Source organism: Syzygium oleosum, unplaced genomic scaffold (genome assembly GCF_021117445.2).
Source record: "Syzygium oleosum isolate NSW1041296 unplaced genomic scaffold, Sole_v2.1 Sole_v2.21, whole genome shotgun sequence".
NCBI classification, from domain to species: domain Eukaryota; kingdom Viridiplantae; phylum Streptophyta; class Magnoliopsida; order Myrtales; family Myrtaceae; genus Syzygium; species Syzygium oleosum.
In genome coordinates, this window is record NW_026607505.1 from 3,198,931 (window position 1) to 3,213,468 (window position 14,538).

Genomic DNA, 14,538 nt, shown 5'->3' on the forward strand with positions numbered 1-14,538 from the left:
CCCTTGTCGTAATAGTCACCTATTGGCCGGCTGGCCAAAAGTCCTTATTTGAGACGATTTGGCTATTTCATGCCCTTATTTGAGATGATTTGGTCACTTCATGTCCTTATTAGAAATAAGGTCTACTTCAGACCATTATTTAAGAAAATAAGGGCACTTCAAACCTTTATTTGAAAATTTTCCCATAATTTATTAAATAAAATACGGTTTGAAATTAAAAAAAACAATATATCGTTTTTACTATATCTCAATGAATTTCACAATACATCAAAAAAATTAATTGAACAAGTTATACTTTATATGTAAATTCCTTTTGCTTATATGATCAAACTAAATCTTGGTAAAACACTACAAACGGCCTACCTTTTCCTTACGTTTTACTGCTCTAATTAACTTCATTTTCGGCCGATATAATTGTGAAGCATGTCACTCTTGATAAATATGATCTTATGCATCAAATTACATCTGGGACCAATACTATTTCATATGCTAGATGCTTAGAATCATGAAAATACGATTTATATTTATGTTATAACAAGAAAATGCAGTTATCTAATATTTGCCTGAATAACATTAGAAGGACCCCTTTTTCAGATTGCAATTTACTTTGACCTGACAATTTTAGCTTGCACTTTACTTTAACCCCTCATCGCGTTGAAAATTGTCATCTTTAGACGGTACACGAAACTGCAAAACACGTTTCCTCACAAATTTGCTGATAAGAACATAGTAGGCATATATACCACATCCACAAATTCAATGTTGGGATCGAAGTCTGTATGTTGCCGAGGGCATCAGTATAGATGTCTCTTTTGGGAATTTATCTAGAGAAGTAGGAAAGGAAAAGAAAAAGGCAAAGGCAGAGGGAAAGGAGAAGGACGAGGGAAAGGGAAAGGAAACGCAGGGAAAATTGCAGAGAAAAGGATGAGGGAGAGATTTTGCGTCCTTCTGTCGACCTAAGACTCGCATTTGAGGAATCGGGTGGATTCACATTTGAATGACCCTCTTGAAACATCCTTGGGGAACCTTTAGCATAATTCTTGTAGGGCTCATCCCCCATGAAAGCAACAAGTGGTGAGTTCTGAGAATCACCCATCATTGGCCTCTTCAAGATCTCCACATACTCCCTCCACCATTGCATATAGCTGCTTTTCTCCAGAAATATGTCAGGCGAAACCTTGCACTCCTTGATCAAACCCATAACATATTTCTCAAACTCGATTAGTTTTGCTCTTTCGGAACTGTTTGATGATCCTCCGCTTTCCAGCAATCTGCACGACCGGATGGCCTCCTCCACGTGTGCCCAAAAGCACGAATCCTCCGTCACACTCGACTCGATGTTTTTCAATTTCGAATTCGAAGGACCAGCCTGCTCCTTGGACTTTTCTTTTGGATGATCTTCCAGCCATTTTTGAAGCAGCTTGTAGTGTTCGGATCTTCCTCGATTTAAGTAATCCTTCCGGCCCCTTTTGTAATATTCCGCTATGTCCAGCGGTTCAACTATCCTCCGGTAATTTGTCCCTCCAAAGAGCCAACGGTTCCGCAGTGGAGTGCCCCATACTTGAGGCTTCTTGTCCGCTTCTGTGACCACACGCTCCCAGTAATCCGTGAGGATCGTCTTGTACTTATCAACTCCATTGTCACGCCTTTCTCGTGCATTTTTGAAGCTGTCATAGTAACCAGGACCCTGGCCGTTGGCTTTGCATACCTTCATGTACCACTCCAAGAAAGCCAGGTACACTTTCATTTCGTCCAACTTCTTGGCAGGATCAAATGCCTCTCTTTGTCGTCTGATGACGCCTCGTTCATGCTTTACTATGTCCTCTATCAGAGCATCACTGACCTCATTCTGCTGCTGTCATTGCAATGGGAGTCCACTCAGTCAAAATTTTTAAGCATTCATAACATTTAGAGCTTGCAACTTCAGCAAGTTTTCCTTTTATCCAGCTAAAATTCTGAATTAATTGATCGGCATTTTAATTAGGTAAAAACATGGTCAACATGGCAAAAGTGGGATATCTGTGTGGTTCCAAGCAACACAACTATCTGCTATAAGGCAAACTTCCCCTGATGGAATGTAACCTGGAGAAGAAGGTCAAGTTAAGATACCTGAATTGACTTGAGGCCGACCAATACCCCAGCTTTATATGAATCTGCTTCTTGACCATTCAACCGAGAACAATCATAGTGAATTAATCTTTGCTCTAGGCATCCAATGACATTCTTATAATCAACACTTTGCGACTCTCGGTTTCCAACAACAATTTCCGACGTGAGCAGCTCCATGACGGACTCAGGGGCTTCAAAACAGGCGGCACCTGATTCAGAACACAAAAGAAATGTACAGAAAGGTTTGTATTGACTTGGGTTAGTGGTGGGAGGGTGAAGGAATAGTCTAGGGAAGCAATCATCCTTATGAACTACATGCAAGAAGCATGAATTCCAGGTCGAATATTGCGATATGGCTTGTTGGAAGGCACTGTCCCCGAGGAGCGGCGAACCGAAAGTGATACAAAGGGGGAGCGTTCTCTTCGTTGCGTCGAGCTTGTTTAGAATCCATAATGTGAAAAGGGAGGCGATGGATCCACCCAAACAGTGTCCTGTAATAATATAGGGAACAGAGTCCTCAGAATTGGCTGAAGCTACAACCTGCATTGAAGCAGAATAAGCATCAATCCACATTCTCAACTTATAGGTGTCAAATAGAGTCTTTCAGATAAGATGAACATGCACAGTTAATAAATGAAATGAAACTCCACACAATCATATGATTCAGTTCAGTGAAAGATTCATGAATTTATAGGATGAAAATACCAATTTGATGATCCACTCCTCAATTTTACGACAATGCTCAGAACAGTGAGAAAAGGCATTTCCATAGCAGAACAGTGCTTCACTTCTCATCTAATAAGCTTAACGATAAGTGGTAAACAACTCTAAATTCCTCAATCAGAGCAATTATTAGCATGTCTACTTCAGCAACAATTTCTATAAGTAGTGATTCCTAGATACATGCGTACTTATGATCTTACAGCATATATTAGTAATGATAAGAATGGATAACTCGAGAGAAGATATAAAAATTGCTACCTTTTCTTTGAGTATAGAGAGCTTGTTTTGAAGAGAGTTGAACAGAGAAATCGCAGCTTTGTTTATATGAAAAGTTGAATTGTTTTCGGAGCATAGGAAGTGAAATTCGGGGATATCCAATGAAGAAACCAAATCTCTTTCTTCTTGAAGTTGGCCTGTAGTAACTGGTGCGGTGACGAAAGCAATGATATTGTACTTCAGGTGGTGAAATTCATCGATTATTACAGGGATATTCCCATATGATCGGAAGGTCGCGGGTTCAAATTGCGGAAACACCCTCTTTACACAACGCAAGAGGAAGTGTTGGTTGATTCTCCGCTCAAGTTCGGATATGTCATTCCATGAATCCTGAAGAAGATTCGATGACACAGCCAAGTTTGCCAAATGCAGTCCATTGCTGAATCTGCAGATCAAGAGAAACAACATAAAACTTATCAAGAACGCGGATTAGGAGTAAAAGTCAATCCGAAATGCATTGTCTCATCACAGGTTGCCGAATCCGGTATTCTGCTTTAGAAACCTAAAGTGATGGAAAAAGAATTTCTTTACGCACGGAGGATCTCCATCACGGTCCATTCTCAGAGCTTCGTCAGATTCGTTCAGACACAGTAACTTGACAACGTACCTCCAGTTTCAACCTCATTCCAGTAACAACCACTGCAAGTGCCAGTTTGCTCAATAAATTTCTCATTCCACAAAAACAAAAAAGTCAATGCTTGGTATACAAAGACTATTTAACCCCAGCAAGAGCCTACCACCTCGCTTATTCTGCGGATCTTAGTCTTCTGACTTGGCCACAAACAGATAAAAATTTGATATATTTGGCCACCCATGGGAATTGTAAAGGGTATTATAAGGAAAGGACAATAATTAAACCTAAAATAGAAAGACTAAGGAGATTCCCAATATAAATCCACATCATTTATGTGCTTATTTTTTATTGACCTACTTTTATAGGCTTTGGAGCATTAATGATGTGAATTTTTTTTTTGCTTTAATGTGATTATGTTATTAATAACCCACTTTTATAAAAGAGAGTTTTTTTCAATTATTATTCTTTTGTTAGTTAGTTTAGTTGCGTGCTAATTTGAGAGACTATTATTCTTTTTTTTAATGAAACAAAAAGAGACAGCTTGGATGACATACAACCGTGGACTGACAAAGAAATAAATACACAAAGACTTGCATTTCTAGAGAAAATGCATATATACATTAATCCATGAGTTTTTTAGGCTGTGCATTACATTGAGAAGATCAATAGACCCCACTTCCTTCTTTATGAAAGAAACAACAACCGAAAATTCTCGTTTCCCTGAAAAGGGACACCATAAATAGTTTTCTGGAAGTGATATTCAATTAGCATATAGTCTATGTTACATTAGGTCACATGTTGATTATATAGATAATTTTGATACAGATAATTATATACTATAGATTGGGTCGCCAAAGCCCACCGCAATAATATTTACCGGTTAATGTTATTCCTAGTTTGATGACAGTATATTCATGTCAAGAACAGGGGATGCCTTGTGATGATATTACAATCCTCAATTTTTTGTAGGTGGTTAATGAAAAAATTGAGGCACTACGTTTGGACAAAAATGGCTCAACAGAGCTTTAAAAGAATGCCTAACCTGAAGTTCCTTCATGTGAGTCTAGTGGAATTTGGTGGAAATTTTAAGGAATCACTTACTCAATTAAGATGGCTAAAGTGGGAGAGATGTCCTAACTCTTTTGATGCGACCAATGTTCATTTGGATAAATTACTCGTGCTTGATTTATCAGGTTGTAATATTCGTGATGATTAGGGAGGATGGAGTTCAATCAAGGTAAAGATGAGAAACGCTTTCTCTTTTGTTACATTCAATGATAAATCATTCTATTTCCATCAGCTAACCTTGGAACATGTTTCTTTCTTATAGATGGAGAGGTTGAAAGTTCTCAATCTTTCGTGGTGCTCACATTTAAAGAGAACCCCTAATCTCTCCGTGTTTAAAAGTTTAGAGAGGGGCTAATCCTGGAGAACTGTGAGAATTTGGAGGAACTCAACCCTTCCATTGGACATGTCAAGTGCCTCCTTTCCTTGAACTTGAGGTACTGTGGGAGTCTTAAGAAGTTACTTGCACAACTAGGTGAACTAAAAGAATTGGAGGAACTTCTCGTAGATGAGATTGATATACAAGAAATCCCTCAATGTATAGAATTTCTGGAGAAGCTGAAGATGCTTAGTGCCGTGGGTAGCCGTCTACTTTATCAAGTTCCCAACTCAATAAGCAGTCTAGTAAATTTGTCGACCCTCAACTTGAACACCTGTAAAAAATTACAAGAACTTCCGGACTCCTTCGAGGCCCTTAGGAAATTGCAGCGCTTGTCATTAGTGCGCTGCTACATGTTGGAACAGATCCCTTCTTCAATTGGGGAGTTGGGAGAGTTGGTTGAGTTGGACTTGTTATCAACAGGGATTAAGGAATTACCCGTATCCATTGGCAAATTGAACAAATTGAAAATTTTGAGGATTTCTCACAGCGAGATAGAAAAGTTACCGAGCGCCGTTGGAGAATTGGAAAGCCTCCAAGAGTTGGATGCCTCAGGCTGCCATAAACTGGAGGGACAAATTCCTGAAGATATAGGTGGATTGTCTTCTCTAAAGACCCTTCGTTTAGGTAGAGCGAAAATTTCTGGCTTGCCGGAAAACTTCCATCAGCTTTCTAATCTCGACCACCTCGATTTACTTTACTGTAGTGAGCTTCAGTCACTGCCAAAACCTCCTTGATGGATCTTATGTGGGCCGCCCATGTTGGGAAAGACCGGTCCATGATCTATCATGCCGGCCCATCATCCATTGAGGGATTACTTGCGGATAAGGCGGTTACGGATAAAGTAGAATCGCTAGGGCAGTTTAAATTGAACCGGAGATATTCGGAAGATATGTGATTGTGTATCCGAAAATCTTCTCTCGTAGAACGTAGTTCTAAAAAAGTCTCCCAAAGTGCAAACAAAGTTCCGTCGCAGAGGAATCCGCCAAGAACTCTCAAGCCTGCAAGTGGTGCATTTAATCTGTGGCAAAAGAGGTATGTTCGTTCATGTAATATACTTCAAACGATCGGTGATTCAAGCGTAGAATGGGCACGTTTTTCCGCAAATTATGTATTATGTTTAGGAATCTGTTTCCGTCATTGGTATCAGAGCATGTGTTCTTGTTTTCCTGATCGTTGCTAGTGTGCATAACACGGAATATTGGCCGGAATTCGTGAAACGGCGCCGACGAACGCTCGGGTACGAAAAACCGACACCCGGCCGTACTGTTCGAGGTCGTTTCTCGATTTCCGTGAGTCAAAATTATTTTTTGAAGGCGTAGGTTCGTAGTACTCGTCGAAACGAGCATTTTGATGGGTGGCACGCCGCCGGGAGGAGCCGCACGCGCCCACACGCGCCGCCGCAAGTGGCGGTCTCGCCGGCACGTGCGTGGTGGTTCCTCCCCGCGCGCGTGCACCGCACGCGCCATGAGGGCGTGTGCGGCGTGGCTGACGTCACGCTGACATCAGCCACGCGGTTGCCCAACCCGGTTGATTTGGACCCGGCCCGGAAACCCGATCCGACCCGTGACCCGACCCATGTGACCCGTTGACTTGACCCGGTCATCCGTTTGACCGTTGACCTGCGTTGACCTTCTTTGACCGGTGTTGACCGGCGTTGACTGCGTTGACCATCGTTGACCGGCGTTGACCGACGTTGACCGGCGTTGACCACCAAAAAAAAAAAAATTGCGTGGAAGCTTGAATTGGAGCGTTTTTTCGGTGGCAATATGTGCATATTGAAATGTCTATTGTGATGTTCAATGGATTATATGTTAATCCTTTATTGTTCTGCATTTGTTGCAGGAACAAAGGCGTACCATTGACACACACCGATAGTCGTGAGGATGGATGAACAAATGAATACTCTTGCGAAATTAAAAGCTGATTTAGCTACTTATCGGTGGGATGGATGTCACATGGATATGCACATTATGAAGGTTAACAAGATAATACGGGATATCATCTCGAATGGATACCATATGTTGGATTCAGAAAAGATTGATGCCCTAAGAACCACTCTTCCGTATGAGTGGAAAATGCTGATTGATGATTTGTGGAAGGGTCCGGAGATAATATTTTTTGAGGATGGTGGATGGGATGACGGGGGTGATCCATGGATTCCAGAATACAAACAGTTTGCTGTGGATTTTCTAAAGGAATTCATAAGGATTGGGGCGAAGAAGACGTCAACTCTTGGGATGAACTCATCCTGGCGCAAAATAAATGCGCCATGGGGAAAACCCAAGGGATTTCCGATGGTCTTTTCATGGCTAACCGATACGACTATCGATCTTTCAAAGGGTTCTGACAATGAAGTTTTTCTTAAGTCTTTTCCTAATTCTTACGATAGTTAGGAATCGTTGACTTCTATGTTATTTTAGTTCGGTTTAAGATATCCTAGGTGGATATTTCTGTTCACGTTGATGTTCATGTTTCTTTTCTATGCTAGTTTCTTTCCTAATGTAAATAGTACTTAGTGATTGAATGTTGATGGATATTTATTATTGTGAATAGTTTATGGTACTATTTTATTATAATATCTGTCTTATTAATATTATCTGGTAGAGTGGGAGTTCTAAAAGTTTTAGTAACTTTAAAGAACGTAATTTTACTTTAATGATTACATTAACGGTAATTTCACATTAGGATTTTTGATGATGATTGGGAACATAGTGAACTTTCGAATCTAAAGCCTATGTGAAATTATCCATTAATATAATCAGTTTTTGTAAAATTGATGCATAAATGAGTGGCATTAATAATTCGTGCGTATATATCTGAAATGTTCAGATACCATGACTTCAGCATCAAAGAATATAGTTGCTGAACTGAACAAAGGAGAGAAGCTTAACGGTGATAATTATGAAATTTGGCATATGAAAATCCAATATGTGCTGGAAGAGCAAGAGGCTCTTGAAGCTCTTAACCTAGTTATGGTAGAGCCCGAAGACGGAAACACGCACAACATAAGAGAGATAAGGATGCATTTTTGTATGGAAGAGGAAGAACTCCCTTGCTCGCATCACGTTCTTCGAGTAGCATGGAAAATGATGTCATGCGAGAGTTTAGGCGTTTTGAAAATGCTAAGGAGATGTGGGAAGCATTGGCAGCAAGGTTTGGTCATACATCTGTAACCAAGCTTAGACAGCTCACTATTGGATTTGACTCATATAAGAAGTCACATGGTCAGTCCATGAAACAACATTTAAGGAAAATGTCAAACATGATTAATGAGTTGAAGGATGCTGGCCATGTTTTGACTGATGAGCAGCAAGTGCAAGCAGTGATTCGTTCTTTGCCTCAAAGTTGGGAGCATATGAAGTTGCACCTAACTCACAATGAGAACATCAAAACCTTTGAAGATGCAATGCGCCACTTAGAGCTAGAGGAGGACCGCCTCTTGGCGGATAAGCCGGTAATTGACATTTACTATGCAGGTTCTAGCTCACAAGGGCCTTCGAGCTCTAAGCGCAAGCGTCCTGATTCGTTCAGAAGGTGGAGAGGTAAGAGAGCGAGTTCTTCGGGGAAGAAACCAAGAGATGAACAACACCAAAGAGGAAAGCGTCCTCATGAGAAAAAGATGTCAAGAGTGAAGTGCTACAACTGTAGCAAGAAAGGCCACTTTGCTCGCGATTGTCGTGAGCCAAAGAAGGTTAATTCATCTTGTATTATTGAGAACTTTGTTTATGTATCAAGTTCTATATTTCTAACTGAATCAAATCCTTTGTGGATGTAGATTCGGGAGCAACGGACCATGTAGCGAAGGATAGAGAAGCCTTCGTAGAATTCGACGAGTTCCAATGGGAACTAAATGGATTTATGTAGGGAACAACTCGAGCCGAGGTTAAAGGAATTGGCACCGCCGATTGATTATGCGTTGTGGACGCTTGTGTTCCTACATGATGTATTATATGCTCCGGAAATTGTCGGAACTTAGTGTCCTGTTTTAGTGTTGATTCGACTTGGTTTTAATTTGAACTTCCATAACAGTGGTGTAGACTTGTATTTAGGTACGAGCTATTATGGTTGTGGTTATTTTCTAGATGGTTTTATTGTACTGGATGTTGATTCTGTAAATGTCAATGTTTGTTTTTCCCACTTCACGTCTTCTACTTCGTGTGATAATGATGTGAACGTTTGGCATGCTAGGCTTGGCCATATAGGCCAACAGCGAATGAATAGATTAGCCAAAGAAGGCTTAATGGGCAATATTGAAAAGTCGATTTGCCCACTTGTGAACACTGCCTAGCTGGGAAAACAACAAGGAAACCATTTGGAAAAGGAACAAGAGCTGAATTTCCTTTGCGGTTAATCCATTCGACATTTGTGGTCCAATGAATGTGAGGGCTAGACATGGGGCTGTTTATTTTATCACATTTATTGATGATTATACTCGATTCGGATATGTCTATTTGATTTCTCATAAATCTGAGGCTTTTAGTTGCTTCAAGATATTTATGAACTTGGTGGAAAATCAATTAGATAAGAAAATAAAAGCATTGAGATCCGATCGAGGTCGAGAATATCTATCTGATGAGTTCAGAAATTTGTGTGATGAAAAGGGAATAGAAAGACAGTTGTCTATTCCCTATACTCCTCAACAAAATGGTGTTGCGGAAAGGAGAAACAGAACCCTACTAGAAATGGTTAGGTCCATGATGGCGCAGGCTAACTTACCAATCACCTTTTGGGGTGACGCTTTATTAACTCTTCGCCTACATACTTAACCGTGTGCCTTCTAAATCGTTATTTCCACTCCGTATGAGTTATGGACAAGTAGAAAACCCGATTTGAGTTTTCTGAAACCTTGGGGTTGTGCCGCTTATACACATGAATCTTCTCATAAGTATGGGAAATTAGGTCCTAGAGGTAAGAAGAGTATCTTCATAAGGTATTCGGAAACCTCAAAAGGATATGTATTTATAGGTGAGCAAGAAAGTGGGAGTATAACTGAATTTGAATCACGAGATGTCACATTCTTAGAGAATGAGTTTCCTAAGAAGGGCGAAATAGGTGAGAACTACTCACTATTTGAAACCTTGGATCCTGATAGTGAAATCGATAAAGTTCGTCCAAGTGGAAGCAATGTGAGAAGTGAGGAATTGAATTCGACTCAATCTCAATTGCAACCTTTTGATGAGACGATTCCGTCATTATCTAATCCAAGTGGGAGCATAATGGAGAATGATATACCACGTGTACAATCTCCCATACGGCGAACAAGTCGCAAAAGTATTCCCCGACGACGTTTTGACATTGAAGGGGAAACTTTCATGATCGCTCCACAAAATGAAGACGAGCCAAGGAATGTAAATGAGGCTCTAAATTGCCCTAACAAAGAAAAATGGATGATTGCAATGAAAGAAGAAATGGAGTCAATGAAGTCAAACCATGTTTGGGAACTGGTTGATCTTCCAGAAGGACGCAAAGCTATTGGGAATAAATGGGTTCTCAAAATAAAATGCAAATCCGATGGCTCAATAGAAAGATATAAGGCTCGCCTAGTGGCGAAAGGGTATAATCAACAGGAAGGAATTGATTATGAAGAAACTTTCTCTCCTGTAGTGAGATTTACCTCAATTCGCCTTATTCCGCAATAGTGACAAGCATGGATCTTGAATTACATCAAATGGATGTAAAGCGCTTTTCTAAATGGAGAATTAGAAGAAGAAATTTACATGGAGCAACCAGTTGGCTTCATTGTGGAAGGCCAAGAACAAAAAGTATGTCGACTTCTAAGATCGATATATGGCCTTAAGCAGTTTTCGAGACAATGGTATATACGTTTTTATAATGCCATAGTGGCGTTTGATTTTACAATGATTGATGAAGATCATTGCGTGTATATCAAAAGATCCAAAGTTCAATTTGTGATTTTATCATTATATGTTGATGACATACTGATTGCCGGAAGCAATATGGAGTTGGTTAATACTATTAAGAGTTGGTTATCGTCCAATTTTGAGATGAAAGATATGGGTGAGGCTGCATATATTCTTGGAGTTAAGATTTCAAGAGATCGTTCCAAGAGATTATTGTCTCTTTCGCAAGAGACTTATATAAATAAAGTTCTTGAACGATTTTGTATGCAAGACTGTAAACCCATGGATACTCCTATTGCAAAAGGTGAAGGATTGAGCTATAGGTTGTGTCCTAAGACTCCACAAGAGAAGGAACAAATGAAACGTGTTCCTTATGCTAGTGCTATTGGAAGTTTAATGTACGCTATGATGTGTACAAGACCGACATATGTTTTGCGATTGGGATGGTAAGTAGGTACCAATCCAATCCAGGTCAAGCACATTGGAAAGCCGTAAAAAGAATCATGAGGTATCTAAAGGGTACTGCTAATTATTCACCGAGTTATCAAGGCAAGGATCTGCGACTTGAAGGCTACTCGAGATCTGATTGGGGAGGAGATTTAGATGAAAGGAAATCTACCTCGGTTTTGTTTACTTACCGAATAATGGCGCCATATCTTGGAGCAGAAGAAACAAACATGTATAGCATTGTCCACGATGGAAGCTGAGTTCGTGGCGTTGTCAGGAGCAGTACAAGAAGGTGTTTGGCTTAAGAGATTTTTGGATCATTTAGGTGTTGCTAAGAGTGCTGAAAACTCATTGTTAGTCAATAGTGATAGTCAAGCAGCAATAGCATACACCAAGGATCCGAAATATCATGGCAAGACCAAACATATAGATACCAAGTATAACTTTGTCAAGGATATGGTTGCACGAAAAAATGTGAACTTGCAGTACATATCTACGCATAGAATGATAGCAGATCCTATGACGAAACCAATTCCAAGAGATGTTTTCTATGGTCATGTAAAATCTCCGGGAGCGTAGAAAGTGATGTACTGAATATTGTATTTTTCCCCGAGTGTTCACATTTAATGAAGTTACTCTCTCATTATTAATGCCTATGAATTTATTTAATATTTATGCATCTTAATGCTTAGTGCATTATATCGAGAAAGTATGTTCCGATGATGAGATTAGCCCACTTACACGGGTAATCGCCTCTATTTATGTGCGATAAATAGAGATGAGACAATTTTTAGGCTTATTATCTAGGTGATAATCGAGAGCTCAAGCTTAAAATAAAAATGTTGCCTTAGCTAAGTGCCAAGATGAGGACATAACATTTACTATGTCCGAAAGTAAAATAACCCACATATTTTACTTTATCTGTCTTTGATGCCAGATGTGAGTTCTAATGGATTCTTTAGAGGAGTAGATACGTGAACTCAAGTTTAGACATTAGGTATGTCTGAACTATCATCTGTACGGTATTGAATGTAAAGACATACACTCCACGGGAAAGGAGTTAATACCGTAATACGTATTTCATACTACGTATGCATAAGACGACCGATAAGAGTGGCAAAAGTTTTTGATCTCAACTTTATGCCGTGTGAGACTCTTGAGAATATGAGTTTCGCATTTAGTGCCCTCATGACTCTAACTTATTCTCAAAGTTTCTATTCAGTGTTCGCTATCTTAGGATGTTGCCAATGGTCATGAATGATTCGATCTAATGGGGCATTTCTAGAAAAGCGAGCTGGACTGAAATAGAGAGATTGAAGGAAAGAGGAAGATCAATTTATTATGATGTCACATTCTATGTTTGTATTCACAGGTCGACCAATTATGATTTTAAGTAAATCATAGTTGTGAATACAATATACGAGATACTAAAAGAGATCAAAAGGGATATAAATGTGACTGATTGATCTAGGGGACTGCATACTATATCTACTCGGAAAACGTTGTACCCAATTTTGAGCTGCTATGTATTCCTAACAGATGCATCGCAACGAGCTCTCGAAGTATGTTGGTCGCACGGATTATTTGCTAGTATGAATATTGCAGAGAAGAGAGAGTTATGATTAGCCCACCATGTGCGAGTGGGAGATGATGGATCTTATGTGGGCCGCCCATGTTGGGAAAGACCGGTCCATGATCTATCATGCCGGCCCATCATCCATTGAGGGATTACTTGCGGATAAGGCGGTTACGGATAAAGTAGTAATCGCTAAGGGCAGTTTAAATTGAACTGGGAGATATTCAGAAGATATGTGATTGTGTATCTGAAAATCTTCTCTGTAGAACGTAGTTCTAAAAAAAAGTCTCCCAAAGTGCAAACAAAGTTCCGCTTCGCAGAGGAATCCGCCAAGAACTCAAGCCTGCAAGTGGTGCATTTAATCTGTGGCAAAAGAGGTATGTTCGTTCATGTAATATACTTCAAACGATCGGTGATTCAAGCGTAGAATGGGCACGTTTTTCCGCAAATTATGTATTATGTTTAGGAATCTGTTTCCGTCACTCCTTTAAGCTTATCATCCCTGCAGCTCACCTGTCAGAGCGGCACGCTTCCATCGCTCTCTGACCTAAGTCATCTAAAGAAGCTGACCCTTCACTCTTGCATGTCTCTTCAAAGCATTCCAGCGCTTCCCCCTGGCATAGGGAAGCTTCGCGTTTGGAAATGTCCCAAATTGGAAACTCTGCCAAATCTTTCCAATTTGAAATCCTTGTCGGAATTAGAGCTCTTGCAATGCTATGGGCTGAAGGAATTGGATGGTCTGGAAGCTTTAGAATCCCTAAGAAGGTTGGACGTATCCACAAGCACAGAGTTGTCCAACCTCCACGACTTTGAAGATTTAGAGTCGTTGAGATACTTGGACCTGCAAAGCTACGATGGAAATGTGGATAATCTCCATGTGATAGAAGGCCTTCGCCAATTGAAATCCCTGGAAGTGTTCAATATCTCTGCGCGCAATCACATTCAACAACTGGACCTTTCAAATTCGAAGGATCTGAAGCAATTGATTGTTAATAATTGCAAGAGCTTAGATAAGATCGACTTCCATAATGGTATAAAATCCCTGGAACGCTTTGATAGGGATGGGTGTCAGTCACATATCATCAGCCTCTTTAGCAAGTGACAGGTCATGATTCCAGAGGGAAAGAGCAGCAAAAAAGCTGACTAAGGTTCACAGGCTATTGAGCCCGAATCAGACAAGCAAATCCTCCTATGAGCTTTCCTGAGGAGTCTCAGCATACACTAACCACTGCACACGGTGTAGAGCTAGCAACGAAGGCTGCGTCCACATTAAGCTTAAGAGCTCCTTTCTCCGGCGGCGTCCAGATCGCAGGTGAGATACCTTCTCGTTCTGATTTTCTCTTTTGATTTACGCTGCAACTTTTGATATTTTCGTGCAAGGCTATAGCTTCATTAACAGTCGCTTGTGGATCTGGTGATTTGCCTCTAAAAATCGCATTGGTTCTCGCCTTCCACAGGAACCAGAGTACTTAAAAAACGAGCTCAAGAGACGGCGAGGCTGGTAATGCGCTCTTGTAGTTTAATA

At 40.3% G+C, this 14,538-nt stretch overlaps 1 protein-coding gene and 1 pseudogene across 1 annotated transcript; one reads left to right on the forward strand and one right to left on the reverse strand.

Moving 5' to 3' along the window:
- Positions 1-711: 711 nt before the first annotated feature.
- On the reverse strand, positions 712-3,714 carry LOC130140712 (senescence-associated carboxylesterase 101-like). The gene is made up of 4 exons (XM_056320871.1): positions 3,644-3,714; positions 3,091-3,493; positions 2,110-2,649; positions 712-1,855 (listed from the first exon to the last, which is right to left on the reverse strand). The coding sequence occupies exons 1-4, from the start codon at positions 3,664-3,666 to the stop codon at positions 821-823; spliced, it is 2,001 nt and encodes a 666-aa protein (XP_056176846.1). The 5' UTR covers positions 3,667-3,714; the 3' UTR covers positions 712-820.
- Positions 3,715-4,691: 977 nt separating this feature from the next.
- LOC115665953 (disease resistance protein RPV1-like) lies at positions 4,692-14,138 on the forward strand (annotated as a pseudogene).
- The last annotated feature ends 400 nt before the right edge of the window (positions 14,139-14,538 follow it).

Bases quoted from the DNA above. Each gene is read 5' to 3' on its own strand.
- LOC130140712 (XM_056320871.1), bottom strand. From the start codon at position 3,666: ATGGACCGTGATGGAGATCCTCC. The intron at 3,494-3,643 runs GTGCGTAAAGAA...CTTGATCTGCAG, and splicing joins GACCGTGATGGAGATCCTCC to ATTCAGCAATGGACTGCATT. The intron at 1,856-2,109 runs GTATCTTAACTT...TTGCAATGACAG, and splicing joins TCGGCCTCAAGTCAATTCAG to CAGCAGAATGAGGTCAGTGA.